General features: G+C 39.6%; 1 protein-coding gene across 1 annotated transcript in view; it reads right to left on the reverse strand.

Moving 5' to 3' along the window:
* Nucleotides 1-20421, reverse strand: part of Lamb4 (laminin subunit beta 4) — a 100982-nt gene that overhangs the window by 21699 nt on the left and 58862 nt on the right. Inside the window, exons 17-24 of the mRNA XM_078027833.1 lie at nucleotides 16441-16614; nucleotides 14840-15077; nucleotides 13268-13499; nucleotides 12694-12851; nucleotides 10953-11177; nucleotides 9863-10083; nucleotides 5281-5377; nucleotides 2651-3026 (exon numbers count right to left, since the gene is read on the reverse strand). Coding sequence (XP_077883959.1) covers nucleotides 2651-3026; nucleotides 5281-5377; nucleotides 9863-10083; nucleotides 10953-11177; nucleotides 12694-12851; nucleotides 13268-13499; nucleotides 14840-15077; nucleotides 16441-16614 — 1721 coding nt within the window. The remainder of the gene's footprint in view (nucleotides 1-2650; nucleotides 3027-5280; nucleotides 5378-9862; nucleotides 10084-10952; nucleotides 11178-12693; nucleotides 12852-13267; nucleotides 13500-14839; nucleotides 15078-16440; nucleotides 16615-20421) is intronic.

Below are 20421 nucleotides of genomic sequence, written 5' to 3' on the forward strand. Positions count from 1 at the left end.
GGGTGTACTCAATTAGAAGGGACCCCCTCCATAAACACAGTTTTTCATTTGACTCTATAATTCTGTTTATGGTTCATTTGTTTTCTCTTAATTAAGCTTCCTGAAATATTTCATTTAAACTAATACCTGTATACCAATTCTGGCAGAATAAGGGTTTATAATCTTTCCATGTCAACTATTTATGCTCTCTCTTTCTTTGCTTTGCATTTTAAAACATGTATTTAGACATGGTTCATTTAAATCAATTTAAAAGAGCCCATCTACCTCTGGTTTGCAACACATGATAACAAAGAACACGTCACACAGCCTAAAGTAAAAATCAGTTCTTAATTTAGAGTAAATCTATGTTCAACAAAGTTTGTTTCAGTGTTCCTTCTGAGCAGGGTCTTAACTTTAATTTTCATGAGTGACATGGTGAGTGTGTTCTGGGTCTATTTTTTTGTATTATCTGCTCTTTGATCATGCATATCTTTGTAAAACCTCAATTTGCTGGGTCCAACATATACAGCTGGTTCAAGTAGATTATCAGTATATCCTTTGTGATGCAGAAACTGGGTGAAAATCTTGGAGGGTACACTTAAGGGAACATGAATTATGGGACTAATTTATCTTGGCACAAGTACAGAACATTAGCTAATGCTTTCCTAGCCTTTTCTTCTCTTTCTTTTCTATAGACTTTTCCTTCAGGCTTCAGTTGTCATAACTATGATTCTTCAGTGATAACAATAAAAATAATAATTATTTGTTATTCCTTAAATACTATGTGCCAAACTCTATACTAAGTGTCCCATCTTGAGTAATTCTCCCAAGAATCCTATGAAACAAACACTTTCTCTCTCTTTTGTTCATGAAGAAGCTGTAGCTTGGAGAAGTTAAGTCACCTTCCTGAAGCTACACATATCTAGTGAATGCAAACCAGGGAGCTTTGACTTCCCAGTACATGCTTTTGACATCCCAGGTTCTCTGTCTTCCTGCGCCCCTTTGATTTATAATTTATCCAGCAAATGTTCATTATATAATTACACTTGGCTTAAAAAGACAAACACAGGAGAAGGCAGTCCCTGCCTGGGAGTCCCCTGGTGAGGCAATGGCAAAGGAGCACAATGAAGTGGGAGGATGGAATAGGAAACACAAGCCTTTCACTGAGGAGACTGGTAACCACCATCATCTTCTTGTCACTGCAGGCATGGCCCTGGGACCCCCCTTCTGCTGTCTTCTTTCTGGCTCTACTTAGGGCTTTTGGATTCTTTCTGTAGACTGGCTCATTCTGCTTTCTTGTTGGTATACTGACATTTTCCTGACATCTATAACCACAAACCACTGGTCTTGGCCTATGCTCATCATCAGGCATGTTTTCTTTGGGCCACTTAGTGCATTTTACAAGTGCTATTGGGTTAGCTTTAGAATGCTTTAAAATGCTTTAAAATGGGAACATGTCATGAAAATCTAAATGTCTGTGTCTCATAAAAAGCAGGGGGATTTGGTCACAGGGCCCAAATCTTGCAGGGCAAAAGTCATTAGAGGGTAGAGATGTGTCTGTTCTCATTGGCCAGCTTGACTTGGCCATGTGATTTCCCTGGGCCCTATCACTGTGTTTATGAGGTGGTGACCCTTTCTCTGAACTATACAAGTAGGCTGTATCTCCTTCCTTGTGTAACTTTTAAGCAATTGTCTTATATATCTGAGATATTTGCATATTGATAATGAATCTTAGAGTTACACTTAAGTTAGGTAGGAAATAATACTCTATAGCTTCAACTATTTCTTAATTCAGGAAATTTTAATGAGGAGTGGAGACATTGTTTATATAACCTCACTTTTTGAGATTTCTTAGTAAAGTATGAGCTTCTTTGAGGATAGTAACTATACCCAGTTCATCCAGGTTTTGCCCAGAGCAAGTTGGCCCACTCTGCCTCAAGAGTCTAGGTGCCTGTCCTAACTGTGCAACTCTGCCATTCCAGAGGGAGAACAGCCACAGAGGGTACGTGAATACATGGGGTTGGTTATGTTTCAGTGAACTTGATTCACAGAAGCAAGGGCTGGGTTGGATTTGACCTGTGGGCTGTAGTTTGCTGATTTCTGGCCCAGAAAAACCAATGTAATCTTGAGAAATGGTTGATGAATGGAAAAAAAAAGGAATCAACAATATGTAATAAAAACAATCTTGCATTTTGAAGGAATACCATATTTGTTATAAGACTGCACACTAATGAATGGGCTTCTAAACAACTGAAAAATTGGGGAAAATTTAGCAAGTTTTCCATGAGTGCTTTGATAAAAAATATTATTTGTATTAGAAACAACTATACTTCCAGTTTGTCTTTTCAGCTCTGCTGGGTTTGAACTTCCCAATTAATCTCCTTTCTCTGTGGGTGGAATCATGCCCCCAAGTGTGCTGGGCAAGTGCTCTACTACTGAACTACGTTCGCACCCCTCAATTAACCTCTTATTGACCGTCTTTTTGTTATAATCAATGGCATCTGGAAAAAAATCACATACAATTCTAACAAGGCAAGAAAGACAGATCAGCAGGGTTACTAGCCTGGTTATTAACTGAACACTTATCTATTCCCTGATATCAATGAAGACAGAGGCAGGAGCTGAGGTAAGTCAGGAGCTGGGCTATCTTTCCCTCAAGCACAGAGCTTACCTAACAGAGTCATGATAATCCTTGACTTTTAAGAATTCCTCAGATGAGAGAACAGGATGTTTCAAAATCCTCTCTATTTCAGACATGTTCTCTCTGAGGCCTTTGAAGTCGACCTCACAGACTGGCAGGGTCTCTCTTTTATCTTCCATGTTAGCAGCCAGCCTAATTAACCCTTGCACTGCTTTGGAGAGGGAAGAAATGGCCTGGTCCCATTGATCAAAACACAAGTGACATCGAAGACAAGTAGGGAATTCCTGACCATGACCCCGGGCACAGTGGTCACATCGCTGGCCGCTGACACCCTCCCGGCAGTGGCACATGCCTGTGTCTGGGTCACAGATAGGCTTCTGGGTTCCTTCTATGTTGCAGTCACATGCTAAAAAGGAAGAGAAAAGAAGCAAAGAATGTCACTTGGTTTTTTGCTTATGACTAGCTCAAGAACACAGCTCTCTCTTCTTTCCTGAGAATCTTTCCAACGTATGTTTCTAAGGTGGCTATTTAAAAACTGTACAATTTCAGAGACCTGTGCAATGGTCATGCCTCTGTATATACATGCCTCTGTATATTTCAATAGCAAATCAGTTCATGGTTTCTATATGGAAAATTTGGGAAACTGTTTTATATATTGTGTATGTGCATATGTATATTCTTTATCTGTTTGAGAGAGACATGTGGATTTGATGGTGGGTAGCACTTCAGACATGCTACTGACTCGAAGAAGTCCCAGGTGGGCTGGGTGTGCTGACCCACGATGTCTTCCATTACATAAGGGGGGCTATTTCATTCTCAAAAAGTAGGGGAATTAAATGCATATTATCTGAATTTTGAAATATTATCTGATGCCCCATAGCATTTTGAGTAGGTTCCTGATCAAATCAGAGGATGGACGATGTGGGAAGCTATTGCCATCATTGCAATTTCTCAAAGATTAGGGAATCACTGGTCCATGTCTTTCAACTAATTGCAAGAAACAAATGATTTAAAAGGCATTTGACAGTTTGAATATAAATAAGGCCAATTACAAATACAAACTGATTAACACCCTAACCTCCTCAACTAGATATTATCCAGCACATATTATCAGATTTGGTCCAGGGGCTTCAGCAGGAAGCCCTGGGGGTAGTGTTAGATCACTTCCCCAGCTGGAAGGCAAGGTTCCCTCCTCATTACCTGGTCTCCTCCAGGAGCTTTAGTGGAATCTGTGGCCTGTGGGGAACATTTGTAAAGTTTCTCTATTGCTTCACAATAAAAGGTGAAAGCATTTTTATGAAATAAGATTATTGGAATATTAGATGGTTATGGAAAAAGAGGTCCTCTAAGACAAAATTTCCAAGAGTTAAAATTTCTCCCTGTTTTTTGTTTTTCTTTTCTTTTAGGGGTGATAGTGCTGGAGATTTTACCCAGGCCTCTGTATGCTCAGCAAATCCTCTACCACTGAGCTACACCGCCAGCTCCTTTTCCTGGTTTTGAAATGATCAATTCCACTTAGAAAACTAAATAAAATGTAGCCTGGAGAAAACTCACTGAGAACACATATTTGAAGGGGGCAAGGGAAGAATGGCAATATTTTTAGCCACAAGAGACCATTTATTCAGAAATGGAGAGGAGGAAAGAGTTATTATGCTTGGCGACATAGGGGTGACCATGATGGCAAGACCATCACATTTGGCATCTCTTTGGATTGATCTCCTTTGGAAGGTGATTTTAAATGGAGATTAAAAAATCCTGTTCCCTAGAACCAACCCAGACTGTAAATTTACACAAATGTGGCACCCACTAACTATATGTGGCTATTTAAAATGAAATAAATAAAGAATTCTGATCCTCTGTTTCAGTACATGCTAGTTACCTGCAGCTGGTAACTGGGCAGCATGGTGGTTGAACATTTCCCTCACTGCAGAAAGTTCTATTGGACACAGCTGCTTGAAATGCTGCTATTTAGGGCTCACATACGTAATGAAAGCCACTGGAAGAAACTCCAGGAGGGTGGTGGTGTCACATTGTTTGTGACACCTAAAACACCCAGCAGGTGTTCTATGAATGTTTATTAACTAAGTAACTATGGGATAGACCCAGGGTCATGGGTCACTTTGAGGAAATATTTATCTCTCTGGCTTCCTATGCCTATCTCCTAGCCTCTCCCTCAGTCCAGAATGGTTAATTTCCCCCCAAACACTTGTAAACATCAGAAAATTGGCTATAAATCATGGTCTTAGAGGTCTGTTCCACTGTAGTGAATCCAAGGAATTATTATTATTATTTAGTTGGGGTCTCACTATATTACTCAGGGTGGCTCCAAACTCCTGAATTCAGAGATCCTCCTGCTTCAGCCTCCCTAGTAGCTGGGACTAAAGGCATGCACTACCATGCCTGACACAATTTTGAGGGATTTGAATATAGGCTAGTTTTTAATACAGGCTAAAAGTTTTAGCATAGGAGAAAACTTTTTTTTTGTAGGGCTACAGAAAGATTATTTTCAAAACTCAGATAAAACTTTGTGAATTTTCAAATGAAGTCCACATCTAAAATCAACAACCAAAGGAAGGAATTTGAAACTCAGTGGGTTCATCATGTGCCCATGGCAGGGCCAGCTGAGTGTACTCACATGCTTAAAGAGCTTCAATACTTACGAAGGCATTGGCCGAATGGGTCTCCATAATAATTTTCCTGGCACTCACTACAGCGTTTCCCACCATAGCCCAGTTTGCACAGACATTGGCCTGTAAGCTGTGAGAACAGTCACGGGTGAGGAAGGGATGAGCTCTGTGGTGTGAAATATAATGCATTTGCACAGGGAACATTTTTCCCTCCAGTGATTTAGAACATACAGCTGTGCAAAAGCGGAGAAGGATGATTCCCACGGCCAGCAAGCACCCTGGATAATACTGAGACTCAGGAGCTAATGTGTTTTGGCTCTAGGCTGTTGGATATACCGCCTGTGTCCAGCTGTTCAGGGACAGGTGGCCCCAAGTGGGGAAACATACACAGATGTAAATGAAAACAAAACACATATTGGGAAATGGGCCACATTCTTTCCCTCTACAGTTATGGGAGTTTCCCCCAGAAGAGAGAGACGGGGAGCCAAGCCAAAGACCTGGTCTAACATTCATCAATTAATTTGGCAAGTAATGTTTCCATTAAGGAATGTGCAATGTAGATTGTATTAACTGAGCTAGGGTTCTGCTAAAATAAAAAAAAAAGAATTGTTTTGTACTTTATAGTTAATCATTTAATAACTGTTATTTAATTGTAGGGGAGAAGGCTAAACTTTCTTGAATCCTCCCAACTGGATTATTGATTAGTTGTTCTAAAAACTGAGGAGGTTAGAAGATAATATGTGAAAAATACAAATATAAATCACTATTGTAGTAGTTCTACACTATGCTTGACCAAATCTGCTTAAACGTCAACTCTGTCAAAAGGCTTCCAGTAAATTAGCAGCTAGATTCATAAAGTGACTGGGTCTACCAAGCTTCTACTCATCTTTAGATTCCCACTAGCTTCTGCTAAAAAAAAAAAAGGGAATGATGGGGAGCTTGCTGCCCTTGAGCCTGTTGTACTGCTAGTTGGTCTGGATTGTTGGGCATTGGTTTCTCTACTGATGCAAAATCTGCCTCCTTGTAACTGGTTCCTATTATTATGAGTCCTGTCTTGTGGAATTGTATAAAACAGGGAGCCTCCCTCTTTCTTAACAAAAGATGGCTCTCTCAACTGGCCTTTGCATCTCTTCTCCAAGCTGACTGCCTCCAATTCTTTCAAACCTTCATCACAGACTAGCATGGTTCTATCCCTTATTCTAATTGCCTTCTTTTGGACATAACCTCTGTTATGTTTAAAATATGATGCTGAGCACAAAGTCAAATCCTGACCACTCTCATTCATATGCATGTGGAAGCTTAAAAAGTTGATCTCATAGATGTAGACAGTGAAATGGAGGAGGCTGGAAGGATAGAGAGAGGGGAGAATAGAGGAGGGTGGGTTGATGGGTGCAAAAATACAGTCAGGAGGATTAAGTTCTAGTCTTCTATAATATAACAGGGTGACTAGTTAATAATTTATTACATATTTCAAAATAGCTAAAAGAGAGGTTTTTGAATGTTCCCAACACAAAGAAGTGATAAGAATTGAGGTGATGGATATGCCAAGCATCCTGATATGATCATTACACATTGTGAATATGTATCAAAATATCACACTCTACTCCATAAATGTGTATAGTTACTATGTGTTAATTAAAACTTTTTAAAAAATTACAAAAAAAATATGGTGCTCAGAAATGACCACAATGCTCCTGGAGCTTCCTGACCAGCAGAGCAGATATGGAGCAATGATTGCCCTGAGCTGGGCATGCTGTGACCCTGCTCTAGTTGGAACAGGCATCACCCCTTTGGCAGGCCTGGCACGCTGCTGGCTCACTTGAAGCTTGAACTTGCAAGTGAAAATTTTCAGATATTTTTCACAGGAGCTGGTGCCAAGTTATTATCCAGTATTTGTGCAAGTGATTTTAAAAACCTAATTGCACAATTTTACTTCTACCCTGTTAACATTTCCTTTTGTTTCTAGCCTACACGACAGCCTGTTAGGTTGTGCTGTCTTTTGCACATTAGCTTACAGCTTTGCAGTATCTGCACATTTGAGAAACTTCTTACTCCAATTCTGCTAAACTGTTGATGAAAACATTGGACAACACGTTGGGATCTCTCTTGGGAATGCACTAGGGGCCACCCCTGGCTGACACAGAGACATTTATCAGTAGTTGTTTGAACAGCTGGGAATCTAATTGTTCACATGTCTTCTCTATACTCCAATGAAAAGTGTTTCCTGATTGTAGAGAGTAACCTTCCACATGGGATCCATAGTGGACCAAACAACATAAATTACCCTTGCCATGAGGTGCTTTTTGGCTAAACCAATGTCATCTGACCTTCAGCTTCATAGGCTTCCTTTAGCCTCCATGGCTGAACTGAGTGTTGAGTAATGCTACAAAGATGCTTCCCAAAGGGTCTAAGAGGCATATGGGACAGAGCAGTCATCCATGTTAGAAGTCCCTCATGAATCAGGAAGCCCAGCAGACTGTGGCATTCTACCAATTTATTCCATGGTTAGTGGCTACAGGTAAGAAGAGAATACAAAAAATGGGTGTGTTCACCTAGCATCCAGATCTTGAACTCTAACACTATCTCCAATAAAGGAACCAGCACTCATTGGACAAGGGGCTGATTCTAGGACTGGGGCAAGAAATACATAAAGATGAGCCTGAAACATTTTTTAGTGTAAAAAAATAAGGAAGTACTTTGAAAACTCCTACAATTTGGGGGTATGTCAAGAGGACACAGGGGCCTAATGAATGAGCTTCCAATGGTTAAAGTTGCAAGAATTTAAAAACAAACTAATGTTGGACCATAACCCATAGTGCAAGTATCCATGAATTCATGGTGATATAAATAAATTGAATAAATGCATAAATGGGGGACAACAAAAATGTCCCCTGTGCAGAAGAATTCCAACTATTCATGGAGATACTCTGCTCTCCAGGGGGTGGACATAATTCCTTGCTGCTTGAATGTGGGTTGTGTGTGGCGACTTCCATCCAAGAGTACAGTGTGCAAAGGAGGAAGAGAGTGACTTTAGAAGACAGAAACCTGACCAGTGCTACCTCTGCCTGGTGCCCAAGATTCACATCAAGAGTGATAAGTCATGTTAATAACATGTACCCTTAATATGATATGATGAGAAGGGGAACACTTTACCTCCTAGCTCTTCTCAAAACTCATAGCTCCAGTCTAACAAGGAAAACTTTGGATTAATTTTAACTAAGGAACATTCTACAAAACACCCCTCAAAACTGTCAAGGTCATCAGCAACAAGGAAAGTCTGTGAAACTGTCACAGCCAGGACTAACATACAGAGAAACAATGACTCACTATAGTGAGTTCTGGATGGGGTCTTGAAACAAAAAAACTGAGGAAATCTGGATAAATAATGAAGTTCAGTTAATGATAATATATTGATCCTGGCTCATTAATTGTGGCAATTAGTGTAAGATGTTAACAGCAGGGAAAACTGGTATGGGGTACATTGTCTCTGTACTATCATCAGACTCTCACAAATCTATTTTAAAATAAAAAAATTTACATTTTTAAAAAAGGAGAATGGTAGGCTTGTGTGGGTTGGTGGGGGGAGGGTTGGAGAAGAGGAAGAAGAGAAGGGAAAACACATTCTATATGTTAAGAACTACCTTCAAAAATGTACGTTAGACTTGACCTTTGAATAATAAATTGAACAGTGCAGCTGAAATTGGAGGTGATCTATGCATACTAATTATGATTACTCTAGCTTCTTAAATTAGTATTTTGATCCCATTACACTCTGATCCCTATATTGTGAATTTGTCTTTTTCTAAAATTTCTTACTATTGTTTTATCCTCTCCCATCTCTATTAATGTGAAAAATGGATTCATTAAGCCAACACACAAGGCAAAACAAAAAAACAAATTATGGTATTAACATTTTTTTCATTAATAGATATTATAATAATTTTTAAAAATTCTGTGCCCCTTGTTTTATTGACTAAAAACCATAGTTAAGTTGTGTTAGCTGTATATTCTGTGGTGACCATTGGCTCCCAGTGGCCTATCTAGCCTGGGCTCTTTAGAAGCACTCACGCTGGTCTGAACATAAAGAAGTAGTCCTGCTTTACCACACATAAAGAAACTGACAAGTCCTCAGAAATGACAGCTCCATTTTAAAAATGGAATTGTGTCTCTAGCACAGCAAACAAAACAAAACAAAATAAAAATCCAACCAACCAACATAATAACAACAACAATAACAAAAGGAACTGTGGATTCTGAAGGCACCTGTTTATTTATAAGTAATTTCTGGTTAACAGCCTACTTCTTGGGTTCTCCCTATGATCCTGAGAGGGAAGGTTGGTGTCTGGGCTTTGTTGTGCAGGAAGTCTGACTTCCCCAATCACAGACAAGACTAAGAAAAATGGAAGTGGGTAAGCTTAACTCAGAGGTCCTCATACTCTTTTTCTGAGTCTTTTCATTCCTTAGTAAATAAATACCAACTTTGTGCCTATATAAGGTTATTCATGTCTAAAAACAATAGCACACTTAGAAAATTTTCTTTACACATTTGAAAGCCACATTTCAGTCAATACAACTCTCACTTTTGAATGCACTAGGAAGTTTTAAAGTGTCTTGCCTGGTCACAGTGGCTGCTTTGAGAGGTCTGGTGGTCACAGTCACATGACTGACATCCCCTGCCAGGGACAAGATTCCAGTGTCCATCAGCACAACGGTCACAAGCCAGGCCTGTGACATTTGGTAGACAAGGGCATGCACCAGTGATGGGGTCACAAAGGCAAGCTTCCTCACCAGGGGGACACACAGTGGGACTGACTCCAGAAGGGTGGCAGAAACATCCTGAGATAAGAAAGCTGTTGTTAGAAGTAAATTCAATAACACTGGCTTTTAACAAACCATGGGAACAGCATTTTAGACCTGGATATATTGTTTTTTTTCCAAAGGAATCAAAGAAAACCCTCACAATAGCATGGGATTTATTAGAGAATCTAAGCTGAACCCATTCAATTGTTTTTGATTCCCCCAAGTGCCAGTTTCACACGTGTCAACCCACTGTGCTCTGGGAGCTCACAGCAAGGATGACTATAAGCCTCACTTTCCCCTTATGTCATTCGCCGAAGCCCTTTTTATTTAAACGATTTGGAAAAAAAAAAAGGATTACTAAATCAATTTGGATTAGTGGAAATAGTTAAAATAGCCAATGATATTTTACTGCACATTTTTTTTCACAGAATAAATCTTGGTCTTCCACAGTGATTCTCACATTTATACATTAAAGCCACTTGATGAGCTTCTTAAAATACAGATTCCTGGGCCTCACAGAGATTCTGATTCTGTGGGTCTGGCCTATAACCTAGGAATGTGCATTTGAGTCCCCCCACCTCACCCTAGCTCCAGGGATTCTGGAACAGGTACCCTGTGGACCACACTCTAAGAAATGTGCTTTGAATCTACTGGGACAGGTGTTAAAGCAAGAGTCATAAAAGACAAATGAACAACAGCAGATTGAGACTGCATTGGAGAAAGCCTGTGGTGATGCTGCACTCATTTCTGTGGGTGTCAACTCAGTGAAACAGCCCTATCACCCAACTGGTGTTGGGTGCTGCTTTCACTTGCAGGGACTGATCTAAATGAAGCAAGCACGGGAAACACATTAATGAGCTGCCACTCAGCCACCGCATTCCTCCCAGACAGCTTTGCAGACTTACTTCTGCAGGTCTGATTGAGGGCTGATCCAAAGTGACCTGGTTTGCAGAGCTGGCAATTTGTACCCTGAGTATTATGCAGACATCGAAGGCACTCTCCTGTTACCCGGTTGCAGGACTCTGGATCAGTTACATCTATGTTGTTGTTGCAGGCACATGGCTGGCAAGGTGCTCCCGAAACACTTGGATTACCATAGAAACCAGGAGCGCATTCTCCACACTGAACACCTGAAGGCAGGTGGCAGGAAAAGGGAACAGGATGAGGCATAAGTGTTGGGTAATGGAGGGGGATTGATGTAAATAGAGAATTCTTGGACTCCTTTAGGTATAAAGAGAAGTCACACCTTTGAGGGGTGTGAATAAGAAAAAGTATTGTAAATAAAATAAAATATTCATTTTAATGTATTATTCCACTCAGAAAATTAAAAGGTCATACAGAACTAAGAAATCTTTGGTAAAGAGTAGATTCTAATCTTTATCAAAAACTAAGGAGTTGTGGGCACAGTACTTCTAATTCCTATGTCACCAAAGTTACTCTTATGTGCCCCAGGACTGAAAGTTCAGTGCAACAGAACTTTCCCTCTCCTCCTGGTGGCACCCCAACTTCCATCCAATATGCAAGGGGGCTGTGGTTAAAATGTGGTAGCTCTGAAGGGAAAATGCAAAAAAAAAAAAAAAAGTGACGGATTGGGAGGTGTGTTTAAGGTGAAGAAGGGCGAGGGCAGTTTTTGATATATGAGCCCTTGGGTGTTTCTCCTAAGCACCAAACACAGAAGCCATCTTTCTCTCCAACATTCTTTACCCTTCCAACCTCCAGGGAATATTGCAGTTGTTTAGCTGCCCAAATGGTGGATCCACTCTCCACACTTTGGTCTATCCTCTTGGAAATGCTCTTAGCCTAAAGATGGCCTCAGTCCTTAAAAACAGATGAACCAAGCCAAACTGTGCTTGGAGAAGAAAGAAGAGGCAACAATTAACCAAGGCCATGTGTAACCTCAGATGTAACAAACAAGAGGAAAATCAGTCCTGTGATTTGTTATTTATAATGGTAATTATCCTTAAAGAAAATAATAATGCCATATTTTTTTAAGTATAATTAAATCAAATAGACTTTTTCAGTTTTTTTTATTGCTTGCATTATGTATTCACATTCATGATTAAACTCTTTAAAATAAGAATTTTGATGGAGCAACAGATACAAATTTAGAATTAGGACTTATGCAGTATCTGCACAATGCCCAAAATCATATTGATATTGAAAAAAATTAGTTATATCTGTTAAATAATAGTCAAATTGCTTGCTTGTAATTATACAAAGAAAACATTTGACTGATTAAATTTTATTATTTTATTATTTATTTGCTTATACAACATGTTTTATACATATATACTGATGTTTTACATATATACAAAACATACATATGCTACTTAATCATATATATTTTACTAAGCATGTGATAATTATAATTTAAATAATTTGACTTGATCTCATTTAGTTAATTTTCTAAAACATTATTTAAAAGCAATTATAGCTTAGTGGAATGAGTTTTTACTTGTCATTGGTTTTTGAATCCTTCAAATTCATTGTTCAGTAAAGGAACAGCAACTCAATAAATTATGCCTTCTTACCATTAACTGATCTTCTGCACCATTCATGTGTCCAAGGCGGACAAATTATGAACATTTAATCATTTTCAGATTGCAGCATGGGATGGGAGGAAAAATGAGGAACTAGACTTCATACCTGCATAACCTTGAAGACAATTGCAGATTACATCTGACATCCAAGGACCCTGATAACAGGAATGGGCAAAATACTGATTGCTTGAGGGAGCATCTGGACACAGGCAAGGACGACAAGACTGTCCTAAAGACGGATTTCCATAGTAACCATCGATGCACCTGTCAAAGCAATTTCCTTTTACCAAATGCTCCTGGGAAAAGGTCATGTGTTAGCAACTGTGGATTTGCTATGCTTTAGGACTATGCAACTCTCAAAACTCAATATTTTAAAAGATGTTGTGTAAAAGATTTTTTTTTTGTTTGGTTTATATTGAAAGTCCCACAGTATAGTCTTTAAACCCTTCATAATTTACATGTTGGAGTGGAGAAACATAAAAGCAGCATACCAGGCAAGCAGATTACAGATTTAATCAGACATTTTCTGGGTTCATAAGATGACTCTGAAGAATGATGGAACCATTATCTCCCCCACCCCTGGCATTTGTTTTACACTTAAATACTGTGGAGTATTTACTTTATGAAATCAGAACAAAAATTTCAAAATCTAAAAATTAAAGTGCATGTGAATTCCATACCTTTCACAGTTTCTTCCGGTTGTGAAACCTCCACAATTGAAGCACGACCCTGTCTCTGAATCACAAAGTTCAGCAAACCCATTACAATGGCAAGGACGGCAGTTGGGAAACCCAAAGTAGCCTGCCAGGCACTGATCACAACGGCGGCCAGTCACCTCTTTGTGGCAGGGGCACTGACCGGTTATTTGGTCACAGACCGTGTTCTTCGAACCCTGAGGATGGCAGTGACATGCTGGATAAAACAAAGAGAATTGTGTTGGGTGGTAGCAAGCATGATGGTGATGAAACAGTTAAAATTATGATTTTTTTTTTTGCATTCGATGTTCCAACCCAGGTGAATAGAACGAGTCTGTAAAGTGCTCAGAACAAAGCCTTGGCACATAATGAACACCAGACAAATGTTTTTTAAATAACTGATTCATTCAATAAACAGTAGGTTTTGAACAGCTGGATCTTATGAACACTTGTTTATACAGAAGAACCAAATAGGCAATATGTTTTCAATGACTTACACTTCCAAATATTATTAGGGTTCAAAATATAACTTTAATGTTGTAAAAAATGTCAGAACTCTTCTTGGGATAGTCAGAGTTTTCTTTTTCTTAGACTAGGTAGTAGAGGCCCAATGCTTTTCTGATAAATTACTGAATCTCTTGAGCCAATCTTCCCTGTACAAAAATGTAAGGGCTGTTGGTTTGATAGCGTGTTACACGGAATAAGTATTTGCTCCCTGTGTAAATCTCTTTGCATATCATAAGCACTTCATAACATTTTGTAAAAAGAAAAAAAAAGTAATAATGGACCTAGGTAGATACTTTTCACTAGGTAGGCAGCCACACCCAAGAAATGCCAAGGAAGAGGACCCATTTTGAATCATGTCTGAAAAGATATGTTCTCCTATTGGAAAGGAGAATGAACCTATCTATCTGTAGGTTTCATGGCTCCTAAGGTAGGTTTCAGTGGGGAACAATATTTTAATGGCTTAAATAGTGAACAGATAACTAAAAACCCTACATATGAAGCCAGAAAGCTGAATTATAACTGGCTGAAAGAACTGCGTGGCTCCTTCATGTTTTTTTTTTTTAAAGCTTTAACTTATTTATCTTTTATCTATTGCTGAGTATGGAACCCAGTGCCTCACACGTGGTAGGCGAGCCACAACCCCAGCCCCATGGTGGCTCTTTCTTGACTTCCTGGTCTCATGGCTGTTCTAACCTCTCCAGCCACTGGGCTTAAAGTGTATATCTTAACGCTGGGTTTGCCTAGCCAACTCCCTTCCTGGTGTTCCCACTTTTACCGATTACTTCCCATTAAACACAGGACACAAAATTCCAGACACGCAAACCACATTTTATTCCTAACCGAACTCTACACTCAGTTGGTGCTGGTTGATCAGTGGATGAATGAAGTTTGGTAGGAAAAATTTCAGCACATTTTATCTACATAAAGCCTGAATAATGCAGTCAAGTTCCCAATTTCCCTTCCTTTAAAACCCCCACATGCCTCTGCCTGCCTTTGAAATGCCAAGATTGTAACCAAGCATATTTCCCCTTGTATCTTTTTTCTACCTACAGTGACAGCCATGATGTCCCAAACCGTAGCTTCCAGTTGAGCACCTGTCACAGCAGCGCCCAACCACATGAGGTTTACACTGGCACTGGCCTCCAAGTGGGCTGCAGCTGGATCCGACTGCACCCTGGGGGTGACACTTGCAGGCTGAAGAGAACAGAGGAACTTGGATAGAGCTGAAGGAGGTGGCAGATAAGGACCTTGCCCCTTGTGGGTCTAGTTCACTTTGTTTGGCACCTCTCTAACCCTCAACGGCCTCAACTGTTAAATGGGGGCAATATAGGATCTACTTTATGGGACTGTGGTACAGATCAAAAGGCAATAATACCTGTGTAGTACTTAAAACCGCATTTGGTATGTAGTAAATACTCAACAATAATAATGTTATTATTATTATTATTTATTTTTGGTACCAGGGATTGAACCCAGGGGTGCTTAATCACTGAGCCACATCTCCAGCCCTTTTTAATTTTTATTTTGAGACAGGGTCTCGCCAGATTGCTTAGGGCTAAGCTGCTGAGGTTGGCTTTGAACTTGGAATCCTCCTACCTTAGCATTTGGAGCTGCTTGGATTACAGGCATGCACCATCACGCCCACTTTAAGCCTTTCATTAACTTGTTAAATAACATTTATTGAAGCCAGGGATGGTGGAGGCCTGTAATTCCAGCAGCTCCAGAGGCTGAGGCAGGAGAATTGCAAGAATTGCCTTAGCAGTTTAGCAAGACAAGACTATGAGCAACTTGCTGAGACTCTGTCTCAAAATAAAAAATAAGAAACGCTAGGGATATGGTTCCGTGGTTAAGTGCTCCTGGGTTCAATACCTGGTACAAAAAAAAAAAAGGCTTAATAATTATTCTATTATAATTGGTGTTATTACTTCAATTTCCAATGCTCTATGTTGGTGCTGGAGTATACCTATGAATTTCCCCCCATTTCATAGATTCACAAGATGGTGGGCACACTGAACCCATAGCCCTACACTATAAAAAAAAAGCATTTACTTAGAGATCAGGAAGCCCGAGCTCTCACTCTATAGCACTATTTCTCAACCAGGGGACTATTTTGCCCCATAGGAGACATTTTTGGATTTCACAACTCAGGGAGGGTGATACTGGTATCAGGTGGGTAGGGATGTGGCTAATCATCCTATTATGCATACACACAATAAAGAATTATGCTGCTTAGAAGTTATATAGTGTGGAAGCTGAGAAACCCTCCGCTGTACCTAAGTGAATGGGCAAGCTGTATAAGATTTTTGAACCCTAATATCCTAATTTATTGAAGGTTTCAGGATGAAAGAACTTGGTTGGAGTTCCTTCCAGTCCTCAAATTCTGGGATTCCAAATGGGTCCTATAGGACCATTGCTCAAGCTGGCCAGCACTCCAATGCTGCTACAGGGTTCCTCTTTTATATACTTACTATACTGGGAATTATGATTCTAACATATTGGCAGAATGCTCTGTACATCTGATGATTGAGTGGTGGGTATTTTGGCTGTGGTTTGGAGTGGATGCTAGAATATATGAATTCGCTTATGTTCCAAAAGGCATTTGTACAGTTCTTAGTGCTTCAGTAGAGCCCATTAGACGGATACTCACCCACTGCCCCATTGTGTAGCTTGGCAGACATGCTGGCCACGAGCCTTTCACAAGCACCAGAGAGCACTTGAGGTCCCACTTCCGAGGCAATTTCAACACAATTGTGCAGCTGATACTCATCCATGTCTTTCTTGCTGCAGAAATCCTCCCATGAATTGATTTGAGGAATAAGGCCAAGCTTTGGAAATAATGAGATTTTTTTCAAACCCTCTGCTGTCCAAGATTCTCATGATATAAAATAATAGATCTCTGAGAATAATGGTTTAAAAGACTTAATAATTCAACTTGTCTAGCACTGAAGACTTTGTGATTTTTGATTATTTAAGAAATCTTTAACTAGGTATTTTCATTTATTGACGTAGGGCAAAGAAATTAGATTTCCTTTTATCATGGTGTTTTTTACTTGCTAATAAACTTGTCTTAGATATCAAAGACTTTTAACTAGGCTACTTGTGATTAATTATGGCCGAGACAGTGTTTTTCATGTGGTAGAGTGTACTATAATTCCATAGAATTCTCCTCTTGGCTTTTTTTTTCAGTTACATGGTAACAGTGGTGTTCTACATCAAACTACTAACTTCTTGGAGATTCACAATATAGAATACAGAGTTACTAGAAGTCCTACAGGAAAGATACTTTTTTTTTAAAAAAATCTTTATTCTATTTATTCATTTGTATGTGGTGCTGAGGTTCAAACCCAGAGCCTTACATGTGCTAGGCAAGCACTCTTCCAGCTGAGCTATAGTCCCAGCCCCCAGGAAAAATACTTTTAAGATTTAGTGTTTACAGCTACTTAATCAGTTGGTCCTATATCCAAATAAGACCTCTTATAAAAACCAATGTTTCAGGGGCTGGGATTGTGGCTCAGTGGTAAAGTGCTCATCTAGCACCTGCGAGGTCCTGGGTTCGATCCTCAGTACCACATAAAAATAAACAAAGAAAATAAAGGTGTTGTGTACAACTAAAAAATAAATATGAAAAAACCCTCAATGTTTCATAGATAAGATTTTGGGAAATGCTGGCATAGGCCATTTAACTATCATGGGGATAAATGTATCAAAATAAGTTTATTTTCAAAGAGGACTCATCTGTAGTTTAATATCTATGTGGGAATTCAAGCTCCCGTTCGCCTGCTTCCCGCAGACAAACAGCTGTGACTCAGCACTAATCCATCTGGCTGAAACAACTGGTCAGCCCTTCTGATCCTATGGAGGTAAATGCCAACCGAGCCTTCATAGGTAGTGGCCACAGGTTTGAAACGGGGCTTGGGAGAGACAGTAAGGACCCATCCGTTGCATTGGTCACCCGGCAAAGGGAAACGAACTATCGCCATTTGCAAGAGATACCACCATGGCAGACAACTGACGTCATCAGACTGTGGCGGAGGAGATTACTTCATTGAAACCTGCGGCTACAGGTGTGTAATCCCCTAGCCTTCCCTCTCCACACATCGGGGAAACCTTAAGGGCCAATCTCAGCTCTCCTGGAAGGGCCCCTCCCAGCTCTCCCGTGAGCACGGTAGCCAGACCGAGGGAATTAGAGGTGGCGCGGGACCCGCGGCGCGGGACTACCACTCCAACCAGTGCTGACAGCTGAGGTCTCTTGCACCAGCTACCGGGGGTGTGGCTACCGGAGGGGCAGTAAAATTCGCTGAGGATTCTCAGCCCCAAGCTCTACAAACTTAGGGTCTGAGGGATTGGCAAACTGGAAGAGTGTGCCCAGTCATTCATGACAACAGGGCTCCCGGGAGCAGCAGACCTGGCGTGTACCCAGTATTGTGGTGAGCGGCACCCGTGAGAGGGGCCTGGCTAGAGGAAAAGTGGGGAAGTAACTAGACACAAGAGGACGCCCTAGGCACCCAGGATTGGAGACTCGCCCAGTCTGGGAGGAGGAGCTGCTGCACAGTGATTGGTTTCCGCGTATTGATAGGAGAAACTTGGCCTGGTGGTCACAGCGCCACCTACTGGGAGAGAAGTTAATCAAACTCTAAGACTGCATTTATTAGTTTTTTTTTTCTTTTTTTTTTTTTAATTTTGATTTCAGGTTTTTTTTCATTTTCATTTTTCTTTCTTGTTTTATTAATTTTTTTTACATTTTTTTCTTCCAATTTTAATTTTAATTTTTTTCTTATTATTTAAAATTTTTTTTTATTTCCTATTTTTTTCTTCTTTTGTCTTTTCATTTCTTTTCAATTATCTTACCCCCCCTTCCTTGAATTCTGCCTGCTTACTCTCATTCTCTTTAGTGACTTTTTCCCTTCCCTTCTAATACCTTTCCTCCCAAGCATCAAATAAATTTATAGGAGTAAACAGTAACTCAGCAGTCAAACAGAAGAAGAAGTAACATGAGCAGCTTCAAAAAGCAAGGAAGAAAAGGAGTACAAACAATGCAGGATAGCCTAAATATTCAGGAGGACCTAGAGTCATCAGAAAAATGGTCATATAAGGAACTCAAGGAACACCTTAGACAGATGGAATGGAACCTTAAAGAGGATACGAGACAGCAAATTCAAGCAGCGAAAGAACACATTGAGAATGTATTACACAAACAGATAAAAGAAGAAGTTAAGCACCTTTATCAGGAGATAGAGATTATAAAAAAGAATCAAACCATAATCTTAGAAATGAAGGAAACTATAAACCAAATTAAAAACTCAATTGAGAGTATCACTAACAGAGTGGAGCAAGTAGAAGCCAGAACGTCAGATAATGAAGACAAAATATTTCATCTTGAAAAGAGTCTGGCCAACTCAGAAAGGCTGGTAAAAAATCATGAGAAAAACATCCAAGAGTTATGGGATAACATAAAAAAACCAAACTTACGAGTCATCGGGATAGAAGAAGGTACAGAGATTCAAACCAAGGGAATGAGTAACCTGCTGAATGAAATAATTACAGAAAACTTTCCAGAAATAAAAAAGGAAACAGATATACAAATTGAAGATGCATACAGGACACCGAGCACACAAAATCACAGTAGACCAACGCCAAGACACATTGTTATGAAGATATCCAATATACAGAACAAAGAGAAAATATTAAAAGCTACAAGAGAAAGGAGACAGATTACATTCAGGGGTAAACCAATAAGGTTAACAACAGATTTTTCATCACAGACACTGAAAGCAAGAAGGTCATGGAACAATGTATTTCAAACACTGAAAGACAATGGATGCCAACCAAGAATTCTGTATCCAGCAAAATTAAGCTTCAGGTATGACAACGAAATAAAAATCTTTCATGATAAACAAAAGTTAAAAGAATTTGCAGCCAGGAAACCAGCATTGCAAAGCATTTTGAGCAAAACACTACACGAGGAAGAAATGAAAAACAATAACCAAAACCATCAGAGGGAAGTGCCTCGGTAAAGACAGAGGGCGAGGGGAAAAATAATCATGGAGAAACAAACTAAATTTTTTTTTAAAAAAAGGATAAATAATCAAACATGGATGGAAGTACAAACCATATATCAATAGTAACTCTGAATGTTAATGGCTTAAACTCTCCAATAAAGCGACATAGGCTGATATCATGGATTAAAAAAACAAATCCAACAATATGCTGCATCCAGGAGACACATCTGATTGGAAAAGACATACACAGGCTGAAGGTGAAAGGATGGGAAAAAATATACCACGCACATGGTCCTCGTAAGCAAGCAGGGGTGGCCATCCTCATATCGAATAAAATCGACTTCAAGACTAAGTTAATCAAAAGGGATAAAGAAGGACATTATATACTGTTGAAAGGAACCATTCACCAACAAGACATAACAATTATCAATATTTATGCACCAAATAATGGCGCTGCGACATTCATAAAACAAATTCTCCTCAAGTTCAAGAATCAAATAGACCACAACACAATAATTATGGGTGACTTCAACACACCTCTCTCACCATTGGACAGATCCTCCAAACAAAAGTTGAATAAGGAAACTATAGAACTCAATACCACAATCAATAACCTAGACTTAACTGACATAT

Source organism: Ictidomys tridecemlineatus, chromosome 2 (genome assembly GCF_052094955.1).
Source record: "Ictidomys tridecemlineatus isolate mIctTri1 chromosome 2, mIctTri1.hap1, whole genome shotgun sequence".
NCBI lineage: Eukaryota > Metazoa > Chordata > Mammalia > Rodentia > Sciuridae > Ictidomys > Ictidomys tridecemlineatus.